This window comes from Epinephelus lanceolatus, chromosome 2, assembly GCF_041903045.1.
Source record: "Epinephelus lanceolatus isolate andai-2023 chromosome 2, ASM4190304v1, whole genome shotgun sequence".
NCBI classification, from domain to species: domain Eukaryota; kingdom Metazoa; phylum Chordata; class Actinopteri; order Perciformes; family Serranidae; genus Epinephelus; species Epinephelus lanceolatus.
Window position 1 is genome coordinate 36,227,565 of NC_135735.1, and position 26,922 is coordinate 36,254,486.

Here is a 26,922-nt window from a genome sequence, read left to right on the forward strand (position 1 = left end):
CAATAGTCAGTGCACAAGTCAGTTCAGAAGCAATTCAATGTGTTTAAAATCCAGATTAATTGCAGCCATTTAGCCAGATCAAATTAACACTGGTAATGAAAAGCACAAAAATTTGCCCTTACTGTGAACTGACGTATATTTCCCTCAGCCACCAAATGATGTTCATGTTCTGGAGTGATGCAATAGGCTATCCTCTGCAAAACAAACAAAGAAACAAAGCAATTACAACACATCATTCTCAACACTTCTCACAAAACAAGTGTCTTCTCTTCGAGGCACACATAAACCACAATTGCCTTTTAAAGGTTCAGTCGGTAATTTTCATATTGGCTGAACCTAAGTATATCTTGACAGTGCATGAGACAGATTATGTGTGAGAAAATCAGGTTCCTCTGGTTCCTTCTAGTGTTCCTAATGGCATTTGCAAGAATCCACTGCTCTGATGTTAACGCCTTCTTTTAGCTTGCTTTTCATCATCTGTCTTCTGTTTAATTGTTTTCCTGTGTACACTATTTTGGCTGTGCAGTGTGTGCGGTGGGGACTGACATGCGTTAGAGACTCCTCCTGGTTATGATTGGTTGTTTCCATTCAGGCGCAATGGACTCTTTAAATGCAATAGCAGGAGTCAGAGGAATCAGATTTTTTTTATTTTATTCCACAAATAAGTCTCATGTACTGCTGTCAGGATCAAGCCACAGTTTCAGCAAGACAGAAAGATATGTTTAATAAGTTACCTACTAAATCTTTAATATAACTCAGTATACCTTCTTTTTATTTCTATTTCACGCTGAAATTCTGACCTTCTTAAAGGAATATCCCCCAAATGACCATTTGTATATCAGTTAGCCTAGTCACTAGTGATGCACAGGTCAGCCCACAGTTCCTATGGGTTAACCAGCGGGTCGGCCAGTACAGGTAAGCTTGTTAGAAAATATCACGGGTTTCAGGCCAAAGGGTCATAAAGTGACGAAGCAGCGCTCTGAGTAAGTTGATAATTTTCAGGAATGTGCAGTAATCCAACTTCCTCCTCCTCTTTCCCTCTCCCCATCTCTCTCTGTGTCTCTCACACTTATCATCAGCGCTGCTGCACTCAGACTTTATCTTATTCAGCTTTTCACCATGGATATCTGTTGAAGTCTAACATATCTAAATCTCTCTGGTCATAGTGCAAGTGCCTCTCTGTCCACACTGAATTCATATAATATGCACTTCTGGAGCGTTATGTAAACAAACCACTGTACCTATCAAGTGTGCGCTCATGTAAACAATCTTCATAGAACATCAGCTGTGCACTAGAGATCATGCTAAAAACAAGACACTTAAAAGACGGATGAATACTTGCTGTCTTCCTACGTTGATGCTTTTTAATCAGAAAACACACATTTTGTATTGTGATATTTATTGGACATGACCTACAATATCGTCGACAGCAAGTAGGTTGTTAGTAGTGATGATCATTACCATAAACTTTTAGCTCCAGTTTACGGTCAGGTTCAGGTCAGCATATGCATATGTTTGTGATTCAGGCCTGGCAGATCGATTCTCATAACAGGCTGGGTTGGTACAGGCTTTTAAAAAAAAAAACCTGACCTGCACATCACTGCTTCTCACCCCTGTGTTACATTGCATTCAGGAAGAAAACTTTGTTTTTTCGCATGCCTCCATGGTGAACAAAGAATCCAAAACTGAGAAAATTCTTGATGAATTGAAGTCATTTGGGATCACGTTTAACAACAGCAAAATGTGAAGTCTATTTTATTCAGTCATGTGCTCAGGACTGCCCAAACACATCCTGTTTCGCTAGAACGTTACTATTTAAAACACTTCTAACCAAACATTCTCAGTCATGGACGACCACATGCGCTATTTATGTTGAAGTGTTTTAAACAGTAATGTTTTAGCAAAAAAGCGTGTTTTGAAAGTGCTGAACAAACAAATGGAAAAATGAGACTTGCATTGTACTACATGAGTTATGTGAGAGTTTGAAAACAGATGATTTGAAATAGTTTTGCTGTTGTTAAATGCAGACCCCTATGACTTCAGACCATCAAGAATTTACTCCAGATTTGGATCTTAGTTCACGGTGGAGGCATGTGAGAAAAACTTTTTCTTCTCTAATTCAGTGTAACTTGAGGTGAGTAACATACAAATGGTCACTTGGAGGGTGACTGTTCCTTTTTAAATGACTTTTCAAATCTGCATATTCTTAGAGGAGCCACAGTATCCATGTACTTACCTGAGATGTAAAAGAGAAATGCAGTCAAAACAAGTGTCAAACATTAGCAACATTCATTATGGACTTTATCTCTGACAAAATATGCCTTTGCCTTTTGGAACCTCTGAGGAATTCTTATCAACCCTCAAGAGCTGTTTATTCTGAATTTTATGAGATGGAGACAGCCAAAACTTGATAGGCTGTTACAGGAGTTATCGGAAAGAACGTGTGTCCTAAGAACCTGAGAAGAATCTTAAACCCTGAGTACCGATGGGAAATGCCAATGTGATGTGAGAATAGTTACAGTAGAGTGACGCTGACACTGCTTGGCTGCTGAAGGATAAAAATAGCTCTCTGGTGCTTTGATGATTACGATCAAACTCTCAATGCTTTGAAGCATCATTTGAAAGTGTTCTCACGGTGCCAGTGTCAGCAAGTTAAGAGAGGAAAGTTCACTCTTCAATCAGGTTGCCATTTTCAAGTTTTGTTTGAAATGAGAGCATACTGTACACCATTTAGTCACACTTGTACTTTTTAGCAGTGATTACATTTGGCTTCTATTATCCAATGTCAATTTGCGATTTTATTTACACCAAATTTGTCAGTACAAACACTTCTCATTAAGTGCTTGTGTAATCAGAAATAATTTTTCCCATATTCCCTCCTCTTCAGTGACTTTTCTGGCAGCAATTGGCAGTCAGTGTATAATCATTTAATGTTTCCATACAGTTATAGCTCACAATGTCTTTTCATCCTGTGTAACAAATATTTTTTGATACTGACCTGTTTGAATGTTCCTGGTACGGTGCAGAATTTATATATGGCATAGCAGGGGACAAACAGCATGGATGACATGGCCACACCCCAGCCAACAACGTTAGACCAGTTAGGGAAAACGTACTCATCATACTTGAGGCCTGACGATGTCACAGTGCTGGCTATTACAACAAACTGTGATAGAGAGAGGAGAGAGAGAAGGGGGAAAAGCAGTGTCACATCTATTTGTATTAGTGCTGCTCATAATATTCAACGTCTCTTCATTAATATAATTGCAGTGCACATCAGTGGATGCTACAAGGAAAAGGTTGGTTCAAGTGGAGTACAATTGGTAGGGTGTGGTGTTGTATCATTATTGCCTCAGTCACATCACTCATTTCCTACGTTACTAGCACAATGGTGCATGATGAAAAGGCTCACTCAAGAGAGGACGCATTATTGTTACACTCCATTAAGCTGGCAAATTTGGACAAGGATATGTTCTCTTTTAGAGAACAAATGTTCATTGGAGCAGTACCCAATCTGCCAAAATATATCTATAAATAATGTCATTTCATTTTTGCGTGTGTCCCTTTTACACAGTGCAGGATGATCAGTTCTCCTGTGTTGCAGCCATTGTTACTACAACTTCCACTGTTGTAGAGGGGAGGGTGCAGACAGCCATTTGTATCAGAGGAAGCACATGACTGTCTACACCCTCCCCCCGACAACAGTGGACACATCCATGTGCTTCCTCTAATGCACGTGGAGTTGCAAGCTACTTATTTCACCTGCCAGTGAAGAAGTCACCAGGAGGTGCACTGGAGTTCAAACTGCCCTCTGTGATCCTGCCGTCCCTCTAGGTACAAGCCAGAAGCACCACTGCTGCACCCTTTGGTGTTGGGTGAATGCTTTTTCTTGTTTGCCTCCCAACTTATTACATTACATTAATTTACTTAAGCTATTTATTCTAATAGGAATGCAATGTTGATTCTGTGTTACATAACTGAATCACTGACTCTCAAACTAATTTACTGCATGCTCAAATGAATGCCACATACAGCGTGCCGACATTTGTGAATGACAGTTACTGGAAGATATCAACCATGACTGTAGCTTAATTGTCATTTCTTAAAACATTTTTAGCTGATTTTCCACTAAATTTGTCTTTGATCTAGGATCAGACATCCGTGTTTGGGGAAAAAACAGTAAAATGTAACCTCCTCAGTGTTTTATATTCCTCTCACCAGCAGAAAAGCTGGGCTGACAAATTTCCAACACAGCCTCCAGTAGAGACCTGGCTTAAAGCCCATCATCCGCTCGATATCTTCACTGAAGCGGTCCACACCTGGAGTGAGCATGAAGAGTTACAGAGCAAAGGTTAATGCCGAGAGCAAAGTTACAACATTCAGTAAATGTAAGCTACAGCAGGTTCTTTGTGCCAAGTATGAAATCTCACTAGACAGTAGGAGGGAACGCTCTTGAGGATTTTTTTTCCCTGTAATTTTACCTTCCCTTTTCTTGGGGTCTACAGATGATGAAGAGATGGATAGATATAGATTAGCTTGATAGGATAGATAGTCCTACTACTGTATGCCTTTCCACAAATAATCTCATGACTTAAGCTTTGTTTCACTTCTCTGGTTCCTTTTTGCATTAGTTTGTCTTGTGTCTCGTTTACCGCTGTACTGCATACTTAAGTACACGTAGATGAAGTCAACAGGCTCTAACATTGATCACAACTTGTTGATTGTGCCAGAAAAGTGACACTAAGCACACCATGTAGGTTACAATCCCTAAACCTTATTTCCTGATTACATTTCTGATCCTGGTGTTTGTGGTTTTTGCCAACCTAAAAACAGGTTTCTATGAACCTGACCTGCTGTCTCCTTTATTTCACCTCCAATATTTTGTCAGTGATGATTCTTGTGCCATTTTAAGTTTCACTGTGTTTCCTTTTACACTGACATTATGGCAAGAGGGTGGGAATGGGTTAGTGGGTGAGACGTTTCAGTTATATTTTGTTCAGTTCCTTGTCATTTTGTATCGTCATTTGAAGTAAGTAATGAAGTAATTAGAAAATTCATACCGTAAAACCATGACACTCCAATGGCCTCGATCAGCACACCAAACAGTATAGAAGTCCCTGCTGCATACTTATCTAACAGGGTCAGAACGTAGATCCCACCCTACAAAGAGAGAAAGAGGCAGAGTAAATTTATAGTGTGTGTGTGTGTGTGTGTGTGTGTGTGCTTTATAAATATTCATCTTTTGAAGATAAGTGGACCCTTGTGTGCATTCAAACTGGAATGCCCTTTCAGCCATTGTAGCACATATGCTAGTTTGGCTGTTTTACGTGACGTAAGGTCCACTTTGAAGAGTTTGAACTTGGACAAGTCTCTCATGGACTAAGAGTGGATTGCGTGTGTATTGGAAATAAATCTTTGATTTGTATCCTGAGTGGCACAATCTGTATCTTGTACTAGGGAGCTAGCATGGGAACCATTCACTGCACAATAATTTCATTGATCTGATAAAGGGAAGAAACCATGTGAATCACTAGCATAATACCTTTCTGTCTCCCAAGTCTGAAAGTCTATAACGGGTAAACATTACTCCTTGGTTCTTACGCAGTGTGAATAAGTAGAGACTACAGAGAAAATGAAACATTTCCTGCTTGGATACAACTGATATTAAATTCAAATTTGTCATCAGTGTCATGCAATAGCGTTTTTGATCATGTCTTTGAAAGGGTTCTGTGATATTTTTCTGAAACTGTCCTTTGATGACATATCATGGGACTTGACTTCCAGGAAGCGGTCGCATGCATTTTAAAATTTTCATTTATCATGTTTTGACACTACAGGCCGTTCTTACCACCACATTGGTATATTTTAAAACAATATTTCTTGCTGTGAGATACCCAATTTTGTAGTGTAGGTTATTCTTTGTACAGTATTCGGGCATGACTGAAAAGAAGGCAAAGCTAGATACTAAAAGATGAAGTGAAACATTACATCAGCAGGCTTTATGTTGAAGGTGGGGCTTATCAAAACACATATTTCATTCAAGTGTAAATTTATGGCACTTTGTAGTCTCATACTGACATTAGTAATGCAGAGGAGGGCAACCAGGAAGGTTCCAAAGGCTGTGGCGAAGGTGAAGACCTTCCTGTTTCTCTTGAGAATCTTAAAGTCATCTGTCAGGCCTGTGAGGACGGCCTCCATGCCACCCATCTGGTGGACACAAACAAAGAGAGACATGAAACTCAGACATCTCTGCCCAATTTAAGGTGTTCTCTAATGAATATACCAGATTGGTATGGGTGAATACAACTTTTTATAATGATATATGTAGCAATATCCAAACAAACATTGGCTCATTTTGCAATTAGAACATCATATGTCCATTAATTCAGGTTGATTGGTAATACCTCCAATTTTGAGAGAGCTGAATAGAATAAAACTTTATTATCCAACCAGGGCTGAAGATGTGTCCTTGGTCCTACCTCAGCTCAACAATAAAGTACAGGCAAAGAAATGGAACATGATACTTAAAATACACATACATAGTACATTACAGTCTGTATGGTCTTCATCTGATCTACTTGATAAAGGACAGAGAGGATACGTGCATTACTTACGGATGTGATGACAGATTGGAGGTGATAAAACTATCCTTTGTTTATTTTTCATTTGAGTGAGTCATTGGGCAGATGTTTTGTTAAATTACTGCTGGCTTTTGAATCCTCCAAGGAAGGCATTGTTGTTATCGCAGACCATTTACAGTCACTTTAACGCTGACCACACAGAAATATTGTTTACTCTACATTACTTTGCTCTTATTAGTTAATTTCTACAATTTACCCACATTATCAGTCATAAAGAGTCATAAAACCGTCACATGAACAGTTGGCAGTAGCCAGTCAGTCATTGTATTATCATGTTGAATAAAAGTTATTAGGTCATAAAATCAGCCAAGTCGAGTTTCTCAGAGATGAACTTGCACATTGAGTATGTAATAACCATCATGTTCCAGCAAGTATCAGGTTTAATGGCCATCTCAGCTAAAAAAAAGTCTTCCAGCATAATACATGGATATCATTACTATCCAGACAGGGTCTCAACATACAGTGTCTGCTCTGTTCTGTACCTGCACAGTAAATGGACGGGAGCACTGTTTTTCTAAGCACTGGGTCAAACACGGGGGAAACCATGCCTCGTTTGAAATAAAGAGCTATTTTCCAAACAAGCTTCATCAATGTCTGCACCTTTTGTACAGGCTAAAGCACCATGAAAACCTACAGTGTATCCAGCACTGCATGTACATGCATGTATGCCTGTATTTCATTTGTAATATTCACCACTCAACTTGCTCTGCAATCTTCTATTTGCACTGTAGTATGTTTACTTCCTGCTGTGTATTTTACTACATAGATGTTAGCATTCAATTTATTAATTTGTATTACTCAATTTCATATTTTATTTTTGTATTATTTTATCCCTTATTTTAACTTGCGCTGTTTGATGGTTCGATTCTCATTTTCTTTTTACTTGCACGATCGTCTTTTTCTTCCTTATGCATATGTAATTAGCATTGTTTTGTGATTTTTGCCTTAGTTGTGCATATAAACAACATGAACTTAAAATTTTTAAATGTTTATTAATTTGCCACTTGTGCATCTTGTAGGTATCTATTCAGAGAGCTGTTATCCTGCTAAAAATATTTATACTTCTGGTCATAAGAATAAGTTTGAGCTCTACAGAGTGGTCGTAGTGGTTGTTGGGACTCACCGAGCTGTCAATACCCAGAGTCAGCAACATGATGAAGAAAACAATAGCCCAAAATGTTGAGCCAGGCAGTGTCGAAATTGCCTCGGGGTAGATGATAAACACCAATCCTGCCCCTGTACATACACAAACAGATACATGCACAAGCAATAACTTTGATTTTCATAAACAGTGGTTACAAAGTACAAATTTGTATGCATGTAAATGCTTACAGCAATATACAGTATTGAGCCAGTCAGCGTTGATGTAGTGCAGGAGTGTTACTAGTATGTTTTAATTATTTGTACTTTGGAAACCAGCACTTACCCTCTGTTGCCACATCTTCTATTTTCACCTTATGTTTGTAAGCCATGTATCCAAGCACAGAGAAGATGGCAAACCCTGAGAAGAAACTGGTGACGCAGTTCACAGTGCTGGTCAAGAGAGCGTCCCTGGAGAAAGAAAAGGCACAACAACAAAAACAAGTTAAAAACAGAGCTTAGTTACTTTACCTCTACATTTTTTGTTTTTTTTAACCCCACCACTTTCTATCCCCGTCCTTATACTAATTAAATTTAACAAAGGCAAACTGTTTCTTGTTGAAAGGTATCATTCTTTTCACATGAACGTATCGGGTCAAAATAGGGCTATGTGTTACTTGACATTTTTCAAGGTTTTTAGGAGTTGATCATCAGCCAAACATTGTTTCAGAGGGGATATTATTGGTGTGCTGTTCTGTGGCAAAACTGAACAACAAACTGAAAAGGGGCAACTTGACCACGGCCACCCTCTGGGCTGAGGGAGCTTTTTTGTATTGTGTGCAGATTGTGATAGAATCTTTTCAGCTTTAATTCAGTCCTACTCTTCAGTCTAGTCGACCAGGTCATTATACAAATGCACATCTCAAGAGCGCTTCACCTAAACCATCTATATGATGTGTTAGTACATTAATTACAGACAATAAACATGTTAACATTATATTGTGTGTGCAAACATGATTATAAAAGTAAATGAGGAAAACCATTTTGTCCATTTTACACCTGGAAGCTGTCCAGTTAAAATACAATGCTCTGGCAATGTTATTTTAACACACATGTTCTAATTAGTCTTTGATAATATTTCAAGGTTTAGATTCTGAGAATTATATTTTCATGATAAGTTTGAATTGTAGTTTTTATCTTTCCTGACTTTTTTTTAAATTTTTGATAACTCAGTTCAGTTAAAATTTTAGCTCAGTTTGGAAAATATTGTAGCGATTAAAACAGATGGGGCACTTTGATTTCAGCAGACCACAAGACTACTGAAAGCACTGATTAAACATAATCTATTAAACATAACTAACAAAGAAGGGCACCCGTGTTGCATCCTGACCTTGTACTCTTCTGATTGCTCTGGCGCCAATGGAAAATACATTTAAACCTAATGTTTCCTCCATGCTCCTGGGATTATGTTTTTCTTCCAGATAGGTGTGATTGAGGATGCACTGCTACTCGCTCGCTGCACTATACCTTATGGAGACTTCTTCCATCTGTGTGGGTATTCAAACAACACTCTGTGTTCAGTGCTTGTTTTTCTAAGAGCACCGGCTCTTCCGGGCTGCTGCCTTTCACCTAGTTCAGATTTGCTCATTTGCTGCTAAGGGCATAATGCGAACCCCACCTGCCAGCAGTACAAACACATCTCTAAATCGGACATGAAAGGCGCGGAAGGAGGAGGCCCCGTTTGGGGTTGAAAAAGGTGGAGGAAATGAGACCGGACAGGAGAGGAGGGGTTCGTTATGCTTATAACTTACAGTACAGGGCTGATTTAGCTTGGAAGCTTCTGCGATGACACTTTGCATTATGTTCCACCCATTAGGAGATAATGTGTTTGATAAGAACCTTTTTATTTTTTAGATAGCTGTACCATAGCGGCGAGATCATGTCAGTTTTTGTGAGGCTTCAGCAAGATGCATTTTGTCTGCAGGGTGTTTACAACCATAATAGGTTAAACTGCCATTTAGCCACCAGCGTCTGCCTCCAGCAGCACCACAGCAACCTATTAATGTGGAAAAAGATAAGTCAAGCTCACAACCTCATGCCTGCTTTTTTTCTGAAGAAGAGCAGCACTATGACAAATCAGGGAACATACAGCCTTTGGCTATTATCTGGCAACCCTTCCTGGCCTGTACTTTATCTGTCATGTTAACACCTGGCCATTGGGGTCAGCTGAACAGATTAGCATCACCACTGCTGCTTAATGATCCAGTCCCATGCTGGAAAAGGCCGGCTGCTTCAAAAACAGCAGGATGTTGTGTTGCTGTTGGCGTGTTTTGGACTATCAAAAATCACAAAGTGCAAGTTCTTACCTGTAGCAGTTGTTGTCAAATTTGTTATAACTGGCAAATGCAATGAGGACCCCAAATCCTGCTCCTAGTGAGTAGAATATTTGGGTGGCGGCATCAATCCACACCTATGGCAAAAATAAAAGACAAGGAAAGCTTTTGAATTCCTAAAAAAATGCTGTCAGACTGAAATACCACACATACAAGGCCTAACTCAAACGTTAAAGCTGAATTTTATTATGTAGCATGTGTGTATTGGAATACACATGGCTCTGGTTTGCAAAATGTGAATTAAGTCTATATGTAAGTGACACAAATGTTCTGCAAAGCAACTGAACTTTCTGTATACATCAGCTCAGCTTGTTGAAAATTGTATCTTTAGTATGCGTGCATGGGACAGATTTATTACTATACATAATGTACATATATAGTATGTATAGCATAGGCGGCATCACTAAGAACTGATCCTTTAACCTTCAGAGTTTAAGATACTCCACCCAGTGGATTATAGTAACCCAGAAAGAAGGCTCTCTAAATCCATACAGACTCTGTTGTAAGTGTTGTTATTCATAAAGTCGAGCATAAATAATAGATGTAAAAGTCCCATGGGTTAACATCAAACTAGATGTCAATAAATAACACAAAACTTAAGGCCTGTCCACCTCTGACACCTGGAATTTCCTCCTGAAAGCAAGAATTATTCCTTTTTTTCCACTGGTGATCCTACAGCAACCCATTCAAAATCTTTCCAATACCCATGGATGGGTTGTGACCAACAAGCACCGTCTCTAACCTCTAGATTGTTGAGCCGCTTGAAGTCAATGTGGAGGTAGGCCCTGATGCCATCCATGGACCCTGGTAGTGTTATGCCTCGGATCAGCAAAACGAAAAGGACCACATAGGGCATGGTCGCTGTGATGTACACCACCTAAATAAACACAAACAAGTTAGGGGAAACAAATACATCATGTAGACCCTTTTTACACCGAACCATTCTGTCAATAAACATACACAGACTGTGGTTGACAGTGTATATTAACATAAAAGAGAAAAAAATCCCAAGGCCCCTCTGTCATTGTCTGTACTTTATACCTGGCGAAAAGCAGCACACATCCGAGCGCAGTTGTCACTGCTAGTTTCAGACCGACGCAGTTGTAATTTTCATGGCCAGTATCCACGTTGCTGTGTCAGTAGAACATGTACTTGTGCCCATCTGTGTGCTGATGGTCATTAAGATCTTGAAGTGTTTCCAGGCGCATTGTTATTAGCAGCAGAAAGAGATTGCACCACTGACCAACAAAAAACTGTATTTTTCTGCCATTTAAAGGGTGCAAATTTCAGATCGTAAAATGAGCCTGTATCGGCAGGTTCACAATGCACTTACACTCTGCTTGTTACACATACAGGCAGATGCAAACATTTGTTTTTTCCCCGTTTCCTGACATCATTTTACCATGGTGCAGCCTAATGGTGACACCAGAGGACGATGACATGGTCACTGCTACTTCATCCCACATCTCCTTCACCTCAGGGAAATGCTTCTCCAATTTGATAAATCTGAGTGGTCGAATTTATGTTATGCCCAAAACACACTTATGATTAAGCAAGGGACTGAATACAACCCCTTTGTGCAGGTTATGCGCTGTTAACTGTCAAAAGTGGAGCTGGACTCGCTGTAAATGCACTTGCGCCATGCACTTTAGACCATGCACTAGATTGTTTGTTTAAATAGGGCCCTATGAGTTGAAAGGGTATGTGCTACATTAATAGAGCATGCAGAAATACTGTGCATATGATGTGTAGTGCATTGTGTAGTAGGTATGATGACTCGAACACTATAACAGGACTTAAAAATCTTAGTATCTGTATGCAAGAAACTAGTGTATTATATACACTGAATTTTTTTTCTTCTTTTGCTCCCATTTTTCACAGGTTTAATTAAAGACCTAAGACTTTTTATGCACTCACTAGATATATTGTTAGTGACCCTTTCTCCTTTTTCAAAATAATCTTTCTGTATGACAGGTGTGGCATATCAGGATGTTGATTATACCGCCTAATTACAATGGAGGAGTGCCTTGGGATACTCACAATAAAATGCCACTCTAAGATGTGCAGTTTGACCTTGGAAAAAGGATTTCGCATGACTAGCACTACAGAAATGCATGTTTTGGTCACAGATATCCCAAAGAATCAGTCTCAATCTATCTGATGTGACCGCCATTTGCCTCATGCAGTGCGACATATCCTTCACATAGTGTTCTTCAGGTTGTTGATTGTGGTCTGTGGAATGTTGGCTCACTCCTCTATAATGGCTGTGTGAAGTTGCTGGATATTGGAATATGCTCTTGTACACACTGATCCAGAGCATCCCAAACATGGTCAATGGGTGACATGTCTGGTGAGTATGCTGGCCATGCAAGAACTGGGATGTTCTCAGCTTCCAGGAATTGTGTATAGATGTTTGCATGGGGCCGTGCATTATTATGCTGCTACACGAGGTCATGGCGGCAGATGAATGGTAGGACAATTAGTCTCAGGATCACGTCACAGTGTCTCTGTACACTCAAACTGCCATGAATAAAATGCACCTGTGGTCACTGTCCATGGCTTATGCCAGCATATACCATAACCCCACTGCCACCATGGGGCACTCTGTTACAAAAGTATACACTGGTAAACTGCTTACTCACCATCAGCCTGGTACAGTGTAAACTGGGATTCATCTGTAAAGAGAACACTTCTCCAATTTGCCAGATGCTATTGAAGGTGAGCATTTGCCGACTCAAGTCGGTTATGACGATAAACGGCTGTCAGGTCAAGACCCTCGTTAGGACAATGAGCATGCAGGTAAGCTTCCTTGAGACGGTTTCTGTCAGCTTGTGCAGTGAATCTTCGGTTGTGCAAACCAATTATTTCATGAGCTGTTCATTTGGTTGGTATCAGATGATCTTGCAGCTGGAGATGCTGGATGTGGAGGTTCTGGACTTGTGATTACATGTGGTGTGCAGTTGTGAGATCATTTGGCTGCTTTGCCAAATTCATGGAAACAATATTAGAGACAGCTTATGGCAGTGAAATGAAAAATCAGTTCATGGAAAACGGCCCTGGTGGACTTCTGTGCAGTCGGCATGCCAATGGCATGCTTCTCAAAACTTTTATTTTAGAGTGGCTTTTTATTGTGACCAGCCCAAGGCACATCTGTGTAGTAATGATGCTGTTTTGATTGGCATCTTGATATGCCACACCTGTCAGGTGGATGGATTAACTAGGACAAGGAAGAGTCCTCACTAAAACAGATTTGAACAAATTTAATCTATTAAGTGTATAAAAGAAGTATTAGATCTTTAACTTAAACTTGTGAAATGAATGAAAATGGAAATAAAACACATGTATTGTGTTAAATGCAAATGGGAGAATAGTCTCCAGCCCTCCTAATGTTTATCTCTGCCTCTTGACTTTTATGACCCGGTGCCAACAGTTACAGGATGTCGGCAGAATGTCTGTGTTGGTGTCAGAGCTGCAAATTCTTGTGCAGAAATTATAGTTGGCATGAAACAACTTGGGTTCTAATTTATTTTAAATCAAAAGAAATGCAAACCAAAAGAGCAACAATTGTTGTTGTCGTTTGATTGTTCGGGCCTGTACCTTCCCTGAGGATTTGACACCTTTCCACAGGCTGAAGTAGAGGATAAAGACCACCACGACCAGACACAAGCTCAGCTCCCAGCGAGGCAGGCCCAGGTCATGGATACCCCTACTCTCATGGAGATGCAGCACACCCCGTCTGCAGAAAGACACACATGCACAACAGAAAAAATATAGGTTGTATCATGATATCCAGAGGACATTATTTAATTTACATACTATATACTGTCATCAGTGAGAAATCAATAATTGCTTTACATTATTAATGGATAATGAAATTATCAGCAATGCATTTTCAAGCAAAGGGAAATGTGATGTCATTGTTCTATGGTATAGTATTTTGTTTCTTTTGGCTATAGTAAGAGATGTTTTCGTTGAACAGGCCCACCCCGGCTCTGTAGCAGCTGGGTGAGTGCAAACAAAACAGCCCCACACTGCAGGTGTCTGAGGTAAAGATGGGAGATGAAGTACGGAACAGAGGCTCTCTAAGGACATGCATTACAGCAGTCCACCTTCAACCAGCTTTTCAAATATGTTATTGCCACTATATCCCAATTCATCATTGGCTAAAGTATTCAGTCACTTAACTTAAAACAAATGACCTCAACAGTCAGGGTGAAAGCTTAGTGAAGCTGGACCACCATTCTATTTGAATGGCTTTTGAAGTGAATGATCACTTTACTCTTTCGCTCTCTCCCAACTATTCTCAAAATGCTTTTAAATTTATTGATTATATTTCGCTATTATCAGCCATTGTCCCAGAGCCAGACACTGTCAGATCAAGGATCAAGTGTTTTATTGTGCCATAATGAACTAATGGGAAAAAAAAATTGTTTATCTATCTAAATATTGTTTCCAGCTGCAGGCTCAATCTTTGAATTTCTGCTCTGAGTAGTGGAAAGTAAGTGCACATTGGTATCACAGTTTTAAATCTTTTTGTTATTACTGTTAAATACTGGGCAAGGCTGTTTGAAAGCATTAAAATGCTTTGGGAAATGGCACTGTAAAACGTATTCACAAGCAGATAGAAACATCAGTCTGTCCAGATGAGGACTCATTACTGGCAAACAAGAAACAAACAACAGCCAGTGGTGGACACAGGCAGTCTGATGGGCAAGGACTGTGGACATTTACTGCATCATAGCTGGTCACCTGCATCTTCTAACAGAGGACGGAGTATCTAGCTGCAGCACACCTGTGAGAGTGTGCACACAGTGTCTCTCACAACCAAAAACAACTGCTATTTTATTTAGATATCACTATCCTGCAATAAAACATTTCAAACCACCTTTGTTCCCTTCACATATGTCCCAAAAGTTTCTTTAAATGATTCAGTGAAGTTGGAATGTGATATTTTGGGCTTATATACAGCAGAACTGGATTTGAATCTGATACTGGGTTTGCTTACACAACAGCCTAGATGAAACACCCTTTGGGCCACACCAACTGAAATATGTTCAGACATATAATCTGAAGGGACCAAAGGATCTGTGAAACCCCTCTCCAGCATTTACTTATCTCTGGCTGATAATAAATTCAAAGCTGTAAGGTCTTTGGGGATGCAGATAGCGGCCTGAAGATATGAGTTCATCTGGGGAGGAAATTTTAGAGTCTGTGCTCTAACCTGCAGCCTGTACTATGAAACAGGAGGTTAGGGAGGTAATTTCAGGGTTAACCCTGGGTTTGCAGCACTACAAAGCTGATTCACTTTTTACTAGGGATTTTAAAAATGAACCATTAACCAACAATTAGAATTTTGACCAATTAATACTATCAGTTGAACAGTTAAACAGTTAAAAACATATATTAAATATAATATACTGTCACTACTGCGGAGATGCTAAGAGTCTCCTGCTGTCCAGGCTATAGTCGTATGCCGCCGACAGGGTAATGCCATGGGATAGATGACTACAGCACCCCTTAACAAGCTAATTGCCCAGAGGCAGAGGTGAACACCTGTATGAGGGACAATCCCCCTCTCACTGGGTAGCTACTAATGCTCGTCACTGAAAAGGATCAGCAAACTTTCTGTTGCTGCCATTATAAAGAATGCTCAGTTCAACGTCTGTCCAGTTAGCACAAGCTAACTCAGCAGCAGCTAACATCCGACACAGACTGTTAAACCCAACAAACTCAAATTGGCTCGAGTCTGTCATTAAACACGTTAGGTAATGTTACCCGTGTCCTGCTAACAGTTAGCCCTGTTGCCCTGTCAGCCCTTTGTGTACGTGTGTGGTGTGCATGGACTCTCTACATCTCAGAATAGTAATGATGTGGAGACGCTGAGCAAAGCAATAAGCTATGCACAAGTCTACAATGAAATAGGATTTAACATATTTTAGACCGCAACAAATGGCTAACAGCGTGGCTGCTTTTCCACTCTAATTCCACCACTTCATCTCAGAATAACATGGGACCCCTGCGTGATGAGTTTTTTTTATCAAACTAAATAGCAAAACATACTCTATAAGTCATATATAAAAATACCTTCAAGTATTTGAAGCCTTGGCCCACTTTCAGTATTTGGAAATTATTTCTAGTGTTTCTACATCCTCTTTTGACAGATTATCATTTCCATCTCACTCTGATGAATATGACTTTGTGCTGTCCCTAAAATGAAACATTCCCACAGGTAATTAGTGTCACCGTTTTATCTCATATTATATAAAGTACTTCAATCGTGGTTCTGATGATGTAGGTCGTAATAAACAATGCTGCCTCTTTCACATCAACATGCTGGTGGACAGGAAAACTCAGAATTGACTGAGATTGCATATAATGAGCTTTGTGATACTTGTTATCCAGATGGCCAATGTTAGGGTTAGTGAAACCAGATAACAAAAAGACATCGCGGGTATGTTGAACTTACTTCGTAGGTCCCTGGAGGCCTTGTGTTAGTGTTATGTTGTAAAGCCTCAAGGCCTCCTTGTTCATTTGATAGCATCACTGCCAGTAAATGCACACTATAACATCAATCCAGGTCCCTTTGGCCCAGTTACTCTAAACACATTTACTCTTATCATAGCGCAGCCAGCTGCTTATACTGCTGTCATGACACTCAATGTTACCATTAATTGGTTTCTGTATACTTTAGACTGGCACACTTTGCATGCAGCCTGGTCTTAATGTTGGTTACAGAATGAGAAACAGGGCATGCAGAGTATACAGAAATAAAAAAGACTACAGACTTGAGTGTCAAAACGCACCTGAGGGGTTCTTTCTAATTTCAACCTGATTCATTTTACTAATTACAAATGTAGTGCACTTGTTATTTCAAATGTACTTCTTTCATGCCCTCAATTTGCTTGTGAAATTGAAGTGAAAGCAATCTCTAGTGTCTTTTAATTACATCTCTTTTGTTTAAATGAGGGATATTTATCAAGTTTAGTTATCCGGGACATAAGTGAGATGTGGTTGCTACGGGCCAGAACTGAATCTGACAGCACTTTGTCCACTTGACTGATAATGCCTGCCAGCAGACATACTTACACAGAAAGCCCAGTGTTTTACCAAAGATGTAATACTTTGCATTGTGGAACAGAAGTGTCCATAAACACCAGGCACACATCTAGCATCTTGAATATGCATGTCCACTTTGTATACACTTCTACCAGTGTAAACACGCTACATATTCAAAGCCCAGTTAGTTTGTATTACAGAATTGAGGCTTGCTGGTCCAAATTTTGACTTGTAACGTGAAAGGAATACTTCACCCTCACAATGACCACTTGTGTATCAATCACTAACTGCGTGTTGAATTTGTGAATAAAACGGTTTTCTTGCATGCCTCCATGGTGAATGGATAGTCCTTAAAAGGCAAACATTCGCCATAAATTGGAGTAATCATGGTTCACATTTAACAACAGCAAAGCTGGGGTGGATGAGGTGCTCCTCAGAAAAGTAAGACATGAGATTGTTGATGCAGTCATGTTTTTGGCTGTCTTCACAAAGCCCCTTCCACTCCACAGCTTCCCAACAAGCCCTGTCACATGATGATGGTAAAGTCACACTAGCTTGCTCTCCTCAGCTACAATGATTTTGACTGTTTTCATGTTTTGGTGCTACAGTTAGAAATGAGGTGTAAACTTTGACTGGTATTAGATGACCTCTAGGGGATAAAATGGAGGGTCAGCTATTCCTCAGGATATCTGGTAACGAAGTAGCCTTTTTGTAATAGTGCCCTGTGTTCATAGGGTTTGGTGATTTGGTAGTGATGCATTTTATGATGTTGTAATGGATTACCATTAGCTGATAGCTCTCAAGCTGATGAACTACCCAAGAGATACTGAGCTACAGGATATGACGAGTCGCAGGAAAGATAAAAAAAAACAACTTAATACAAATCAGGAATATGCATATATATTAAACATATAAAAGAAAGATCACTGTTTAGTGTTGTATGTTCTTATTAGTTTTTATATTTAGTTTTGGACACGACATGTTTATATTAATTAACTGCAGAGGTGTGCCTTCAGGGCTCTGCAGACTTGAGAGTTGAGCCTGTCTTCACCTATGTATGTAAGGACCCTCTGTTGTCTGTTTGTATGCATGTTCTTTGCATATCTGGAGAACCGTCCATCCCATATACTTCACACTTGGTGGATGCATTGCTGTTCCCGGATCTGAGTAAACGCAGTGTCGAATGTGAAGTCGTTTAGATGAACGGTGCTTGAGAACGCTGCAAACCAACCATAGTAACTCACTCCTGCCTGCATGTGCACAGTGAAAGAGGAAAGGGAGGGAGAGACGATGTGCTGTTGCAAAAGAGGAGCTGCCGACTGAGTTAACTCTGTGCAGCAAGTTGCTAAAAGGGTTTGAAAAGTTGCTATGTGAAGCAGGAAAGTTAGCAGGTTGGCAGCAGTGTATGTGTGTATGTCAGGTGCCCGTGTGTGAATGAGGAGTGGGGGATAGCTAAGTTTGCCACACAAGATTAGGTGATTATGAGCTCATAATTCATATTCATATCCATGAACGAAACATTGTAGCCTAATAAATGTAACTTGTTTTTGCAAGTGTAGACAGTGTGCGGGTGTTCTCCTTATTGATTCAAATATCTGCCAGTAAAAAAGACCTGTGGCTATAGCCCAATAGCCAGGCCCTGAACACTCCCCTGTTCTGCTCAGTTCCTTCTCCTCTGCTACTTTTTAAAAAAAATCTATTTTAAATGAAACAATCAGTTGTGAAATATGGAGAGCATGGTGGCTCTGTTGGCGTGCCAAGCACACTCGGGCCCATCCGTCCCACTGGGCCAGCCTGTGAGCCTCCAAGTGACCAAAACATTCACTAATAGGGGTTTAAGGATACCTGCAGTGTCAAGAAATCAGTGAAATTGCATGACCTTTATATTGTGTGTGAATATGATTAACCCACTATGCTGTAAATCTGAGGCAATAAATCAACTAAAATAAGAGCTTAACAGTTATACTGTATTAAGCAACTTGTGAGCCCGAACTCCACACCAGCTCGGGTGTAAACTAAGTCTAAAAGAATGTTCCCTTTTAAATTTGTTTTACTTTTTTTCTGCAAACTGTGCTCATGATAGCAGAAGACGGTAGGCTCAAGAGTATTTGTGGATGTAGAAGAGTGTAAGAGGTGAAGCAAGAGAATTGTTGATTCAGTTGGCCTCACTCTCTCATGCTGTGTCTTGGCATTGCTCCTGTGCTTAAAGCTAGCTGTAAGCAGGAGGATTTATTGTCCCCTACAGAGCTTAACCCCATGCAGGATCTGTCTTGAAGTATGCTATTGTTGTCAGTCTGTCTGTTGTGAATCTACAGATATTTTTTCCTATGCGTGAGGTGTAATCATCCAATGGGAGCATAAAGTCTGCCTTCTTTTTATATGCACTGTGTCTACTCTTTGAGCAGTATTGCATCACTTTTTGAAAGGCCAGAGTAATTCACGAGGCTGGACTTTCGTGTGAATGCTGACTTCCTCGTGTTTCAGTGTTTTACTTACTTCAAAACATAACAAGTTTGATGGTTCCTGGAAGTTTAAATGATATCCAGGAATACTGATTAAATAAACGTACGAGACAGTGCAGCCCAGCAGAATGGGAGTGGGACTTTAACATGCTCAATTATATGCTGGGGTGCATGCTCAATGTATTCTGTGTGTCATGCTTAGCATGTGTCCCTTTTGCTGTCCAAGTCACTTCACAGACTTCCTCTGGGCTGCACAGTCAGTCTTCACAGAAGCTGGGGAAGAACTGGCTGTCTTTGAAGTATAAACAGATGGAGCTTTTTTTCATGCACTTCAAAGAGTGCATTTGAATTTTTTATGTATACATGTTTTATAGTGCAAACATTTATGGTTGGTTAATTTTGGAGCCCTCTTCTCATGTTTCAGTGACTGGTCACTGGTCTTTAAGTGGACACTGGTTCACTTGTTTCATGGGGATGTACATACTGTACTAATATTATTCTGACAACAATGCCAGGACAAGTAAGCATAACACTCACGTGACACTGTTTGTTGTTGAGTAGACTGTGTTCAGTTTACTTAAAATGTATAAGTTCTAAGTGTCCGAATGAAACAAACATGCAAACATAGCTGGTGTTTTAAATACAGTGGCTGTATTTACATGAAGACCAAAGCTTTGAAGACATTGCTTGCTAGGGCCAGTCCTTTTGATACAGGGGCACATACAAGTAGGGTCAAATATCTAAGTCTGAATGATAAGATGTGTGTGTATATATATCAGTGTTTCCCACAGGATATTTGGAGACTTTGGGGGGCGGGGGTGGGGTGTTCTGAACCTTGTAGGGGGGTCCAGGGGCATGCTCCCCCAGGAGAAAATTTAGTATATATTTGATTTAAAGGCATCAATCTGGTGAATTCTGAGAGCCAATAGCAAGAGCAGGATATGCCTAGATTTCAACATCTTTGTGCTTTTTATGTGTGAAAAATGTTCTGTTGTTTACTGATAAAACACTAGTGGTATGTTATGGTGAAGGGTCACACTTAAAATACAGCTAAGAATTAGTGGTTAAACATTTCAGTAATCAAAAGCAAAATGACTAACGTACTGATCTGCCTCTGGAGGGCTATTTTTATTATTTTAACTCGTGCAGACAAAATATTCTTTTAAAACTCTATCACTCACAAACACAGTTACAGATACACAAAACAATACAAAATACACAATACGAAAAAAAAACAAAAGGTAAGACTCAAATTAATTTCACACAAACAGACACAAATTACTGCTTTCCTCCCTCACGATTTGCAAGTACAGCACTCTGAATCAGAACATTTAATTTTACGCAGATTCGAAAAGACTCCGCTGGTGTGCTACAGAGTGACGTTCATTTACCGGAGGCATTTTATATCTGGCCAATTTTTGGAGACTATGGCGGGGCAAATTAGTCAATGTATGGGAAACACTGTATATATACATTAGAAAACTCATGCCCTTTTCCTCCTTGTGTGGTGTATTCCGGTGGGTGTGCCGCTTTAAGTGGTCTGACCGGCAACCTGTTGAGACGATTTAGTTCCGCATTGCCCCTCCAACTCTTCGGTGGGGGGGCCACAGGGGGGGCCAGACTCAGAGTTACGGGGGCACTGGCCCCTGCTGGTCCCTCTCTAAAACTGCCATTGCATGAGAGCAACAGCAATTACATAGCAGTGTGACTGTGTGTGTTGTGATTTTTTTTGTGTTTTCTTGCCAATGATTTGGTAAAATGTGCTGTAAAAGAATTTAATTAGATCTGACGCTTGAATAGGTGTGACGTGTACAGGATATTATGTTTCTGTTACAGTAAAACCTGAGAAAGTCAAGTTACCATGACGTCTTTCTACTACTTTTTTTAAGTTGCAATAAATATAAATCTTGCTATTACCTTTACAGGTCACTATCTGATAAATGAATGAATTACTTTTGAATATCAGAGATCACTCACTCATAGTACTCAGCCGCTGGGGTGATCTTGTACTTGGCGTAAGACGTTCCATTGCCGAGGACTGATCCATTGATGGCTTTGGGGTCAGTGCAGTTCTCACTGTTCCAAATGTTGCCACATTTGAGCCATGGCAGTTCACTGGTCATGGAGGAGAACAGGTAGTGGAGGGACCAGGCAATGATGACATTGTAGTAGAAGCCAACATACAGGGCTATGAGGATCACAGTGTAGCCCACACCTGAGGAACAGACATTTAGTAGTGAGGAAGGAGAACATGATGCTTTACACTTGTACTGTTCTCCAGTGCAGTTGCAGCCCAGTGCAAATGCACTTTAAGGAGCTGTATGCAATATTTAGAGCAAATCTATATTTCTGTCAGAGTCTGGGGTGAGATTGTCTGCACAAGGTTCTCAACTCTGGAGGTGGCTGAGTAAGCGGCTAACAGCTAATGTTCCTAACTCCATAAACAGATTTAACAATGGCAACAGTGCCGACAGAGCTCACATTGTTAACCTTGGGGTACACTGGAGGATGGGCACTATGCTTCCACAACAATGCTGTCTTGATATTAGCGGTAACCACTGTATAAGTGCGGTGCAGAGCTGCCGTGATTACCTAGCCAGTGGGACCCACTTACAGGGACTCACATGAATAAACATGCACACACAGCCATTCTCTTCTCAAGATGTCATTACCCCACTATAGATTTAATTTGACTTACTTTGCTGCTATAATGTTGCTCTTAAAGTCGCGTACAAAACCTTAAATACACACTCTCGTTTAAGACAACCACATTTGGTTTATTTTCTGCTCTTAATATCGGTTTCATATTGTGATTTGCTTCCAAATAATTTGTACAGATACATGTTGCATCACAGTATGGTTTATAATTTGTGCAGATACACTTTGACGTATATATTTGCTTTATTATATGTCATAAAATTGAATAAATATATTTGTTTAAGTCAGTCCCAATAATCCAAACATCATAGGACTACGTGCATTTCAGCCACCTAAAAAACTTAACAAACAAAATAAAAAAAAAAAAACCCATCATGGATAGCAGGGACAGAATACAAAGTCAAAGCAATAAAGACACAATTCACATCAAGAGACATCAGATCTCTTAGAATGTCTCCCAAAAATAGTTGTGTTATATCTAGATAGCAAGTTGCCTATAGTAAAGTTGCCTCATATCTGCAACCTGGTGCACCTCATGACACATTTTCAATCCCCTTCACCATCTTATCATCACCATGAGGTACACATATTCCCTCAGCAGTGTAGTAGAGGGTACGTATAAAATTATCATTTGTCAAACCTATGTTCGCACACATCCTCTGGCCGCGAACGCTTACTTTCCATCATTTTGCACCTTATGAAGTAAATTCTGGGATGAGTTGTTTTTTTGTCTCCACTGGAATGTGATATTCTTACATAAAAACAGAGAAGCCATAAATCCATCACTCAGCCATTCTAGGCAGGAAAAAAACAAACCCTCCTCAGCGCTAAAGCCAACAAAAGCAGTGACTGGTGCTGATTCAATAGAGCAGACTGAGGCACTTATCTTGTAGTATTCAAAGCGTGCTGCTTCAAATAATAATGTGTTGTTTAAAAGACCACATCCTAAGAAGAGGTCAGGCTTGTCTGTGGCTGTTATTTGCCAGATGAATGTTATTAGATCAACTTTTCTTGCTGATCTATGCCAGCGAGATTATGCTAGTCAGGACAGTTTAACAATTTTTTGCAGGATCGGCTTTCTAGTGAAACCTAAGGTGACCCTGAGAGCATAGCGCACGTGAGATTAAGAAAACACATGCAAATAGACACCACACAAGCAAATGAAGAAACACCTTCACAAATTAGGCAACACGTGCAGCTTTTAGAAAAAGCGCTGCTTTTCCAACAAGCATGGAGTGTATAGTAATGGACTTGTTACAGAAGGTGGCAGCAATGCAACATAACAGATGCTGGCATGACAAAGCATTTGTGCTTGGGGCACCCAAATGGCCAGCAGCGGCACTGGTCTCAGTTCCTAAAGTGCATCTTGAGGAGAGGAGAGGCTTGTTGCACAAGTATGTCCTTTGCAGAGGTCTTTTTGGCACCTGTGACATATAAAAGAGGTGTGACACACAGCTGATGATGCAGCTGTGCCACACCTCATATTTAATTAATCTTGCTTGAAAATGACATCTCATGTTGTTAAAAGTCTGATGCCTCGACTCCTCTGGCCTCGTGTCTGTTCCTTGCCTCCTCCGCTCATATCTCAGGTGGGATGGAATAAGTTGTAAGGAGGAGAGGAGAGGAGAGGAGAGGGAGGGAATCACAGATGTACAAATTAAGAGCTGAGATGAGGGGCAAGTGTGTCCCTGGAAACTATTTCTGTTGTGTTGTGAGCTTCTTGCATTGCTTTTTCTAAATGTTTCACATCTGTCGTCAAATTGATGTTTGTGTATGTTCGGGGGGAAAAAAAGGGGGCTGCACAAGATATTTTTTTAAATTGTCATTGCGATGTCAACTTGCGACATGAGCACAGACTGTGATATTGTACTCAGGAATTTTAAAATAAATCTAAAATGTAGCTATTATTCTTTTTTATTGGTGTTCTTATGCTCAATGCAATGTTTGATTTTTGACACCAGAACACCCAGTTCTTCGGCTCAGGCCTCCCTGAGATGATTGACATTTACCGGCATCATAAAAGCAGTGAGGAAGCGGGAAATTAAATGTTTGGATTTAGAAGAAGTTTATCATAAAGAAAATGTGACTCTTTAGTTTAACTGTGAATTCTGGGATGCACTCATATACAAAATGCATGACTTGAAGTTAGCTGTAAAAATGTGATTGGGGGTCTTTATATTTAGTTTGGAGCTGAAGAAACAAGACATTTTTTATCTATATAAAGATCTCAAGTGCAGCACATTCCCCTCTCCCTCCAGTCCAGAAACACTCTATCCATCAGTGCTGGTTTGAATAAGTGATTGTACAGTGTACAAGTTTGAGCACCACTGGTCAAAATTTCATTTAGTGTGAGTAGTTAAGTAAGTAGAAGATGATTTTCAATCTATTACAGTTTCAAAATAACAAAAAAGGAAAAAGGCCTAAAGTAAAAGTTTGGGCACCCTGCATGGTCAGTACTAGTGCACCCCCCCCCCCCCCCCCCCCTCTGCAAGTATCACAGCTTCTAAATGCTTTTTGTAACCAGCTAAGAGTCTTTAAATTCTTGTTTGGGGGATTTTCACTTATTCTTCGTTGCACCTTCAACTTGGGCCTCATGAGGTAGTCCATTGTGGATTTTGAGGTGTTTTTAGGACATTTGTCCTGTGGTAGAAGTGATCCTCTCTTCATCTTCAGCTTTTTTACAGATGGTGTGATGTTTGCTTCCAGAATTAGCTGGAATTTAACTGAATACATTTTTCCCTCTACCTGTGAAATGTTCCCTGTGCCACTGGCTGCAACACAAGTCCAAAGCATGATTGAATCATCTCCATGTTTAACAGTCAGACAGATGTTCTTTTTATGAAATTCTGCATCCTTTTTTCTCCAAACATATCTTTGCTCATTGCATCCAAAAAGTTCTATTTAACTTAATCAATCCACAGGACTTGTTTCCAAAAAGCATTGGGCTTGTTTAGAAATTCTGATGCTGAATTTTGTGGTGAGGACACAGGAAAGGTTTTCTCCTCATGAAGGTCATATTTGTACAGGTGTCGTAGCACAGTAGGACAGTGCACCACTACTCCAGTCTGCTAAATCTTCCTGCAGGTCTTTTGCAGTCAAACAGGGGTTTGATTTGCCTTACTAACACTCCTATGAACAGCTCTGAAAGTTTTCTTGGTCCTCAAGACCTCAACTTGACCTCCACAGTTCCTGTTAACTGCCATTTCTTAATATACACACATAACAGACTGAGCAAACAGCTACCTGGAAACATTTTGCTATCTAAATATAACCTCCTGCTTTGTGGGTATCAGTTATTTTAGTTTTCAGAGTGCTACGCAGCTGTTTAGAGGAGCCCATGGCTACTGATTCTTGCGACAAGGTTTCAGGAGTCACTATGAATAAGCCATAACCCTAACAATCTGATTATGGTCTGAGACCCTGGTTCAAGTTGTCTGCGAGCTCAAATGTCTTGGGGTGGCCAAATTTTTGCATGATGCTCCTTTCCTTTTTTTCAGTTTAAAATTGTGCAAAACAAAATAAATTACTCTTCTTGCTTAAAATGTTGAAAAGCATGTTTCATCTCGAACTTAATGCCTTTTGGAGATCACTTCATCTTCTACTTAACTATTCACAGTAAATTGAATTTTGACCAGGTGTGCCCAAACTCTTTCAGGCCACTATATGCTTCAGGAATGTGTACTAAAACATTTGGTAATACGAAAATGTTTTTGGTAATTGGTTTAAAATTTTCAGGGAGTTTCTGGGGATGAAGTTGTGATCACATAATTTGTAGAAAGGCTGTGCACTGGAAAAGAGCAGTGCTGGAGGAGAGGTTCCTGAGACATAGACATAGATTCAATCTTTAACCAGTGGGGAGACAGCGGACCATTCATCACCGGGGAACCCCACTGCCACAAAGTGAATGCCCTGGCATTTGCTGCCCAATAATAATGCCTAAATACAGGAAGGCCGAGGTCACCCCTGTTTACATTCTTCTGTAAGTGGGCTTTAGAAATGTGAGGGGGGTTTTTTTGTTCAGACAAATGAGAGGATAGCTGAATCCAGTTGTTTAAAGAAAGACAATGGTAAATAGATAGGAAGGTTTTGAAAAAGGTACAAGAATACTTGAAGCGCAGCCATTTTTATAGCACTGATACAAACAATCATTGAGAAGGGAAGCAACTTCCAGTTCCTGATGTTAGCTTTTAGTTTGTCTACCATGTCCAAGAACTTCAATTTCAGTAAATGTTTGGGATTTCAGGAAATCTTAAGTCCGAGGTAGGTAATGTAGGTGGTAACTAATTTAAATGGCAGAGTTTTTAAAAATGCAGGGCTCCAATTATTCATAATAGGCAAAATTTCACTTTTATCCCAATCAATTGTATAGCCTGACAGTTTCCTAAACAATTTAATATTATGCAGGAGTTTGACAACTGAATCTACTGGATCATATAAACAAATCAATAAAGCATCAGCATATAAATTTACAAGGCTTCAAACATGACCAAATTCTACACCATGGATACCTGGGTAACTCCAGATTCCTATTGCAAGAGGTTCTACAGCAATATCAGAAAGGAGGGGAGAAAGGGGGTCGCTTTGCCTTACACCACAATGCAAATCAAAAGGTTGTGATTTGTCAGTATTAAT

General features: G+C 40.0%; 1 protein-coding gene across 2 annotated transcripts in view; it reads right to left on the reverse strand.

Annotated features, from left to right (window-relative positions):
* The window catches only part of slc6a2 (solute carrier family 6 member 2), a 35,769-nt gene that overhangs the window by 2,062 nt on the left and 6,785 nt on the right, over window positions 1-26,922 (reverse strand). For both annotated transcript variants that reach the window (XM_033649980.2, XM_033650058.2), the window contains exons 4-14: window positions 21,610-21,847; window positions 13,712-13,850; window positions 10,857-10,991; window positions 10,088-10,191; window positions 8,068-8,192; window positions 7,765-7,877; window positions 6,079-6,207; window positions 5,061-5,160; window positions 4,219-4,319; window positions 2,999-3,166; window positions 123-194 (exon numbers count right to left, since the gene is read on the reverse strand). In XM_033649980.2, the coding sequence (XP_033505871.1) occupies window positions 123-194; window positions 2,999-3,166; window positions 4,219-4,319; window positions 5,061-5,160; window positions 6,079-6,207; window positions 7,765-7,877; window positions 8,068-8,192; window positions 10,088-10,191; window positions 10,857-10,991; window positions 13,712-13,850; window positions 21,610-21,847 (1,424 nt within the window). The remainder of the gene's footprint in view (window positions 1-122; window positions 195-2,998; window positions 3,167-4,218; window positions 4,320-5,060; window positions 5,161-6,078; window positions 6,208-7,764; window positions 7,878-8,067; window positions 8,193-10,087; window positions 10,192-10,856; window positions 10,992-13,711; window positions 13,851-21,609; window positions 21,848-26,922) is intronic.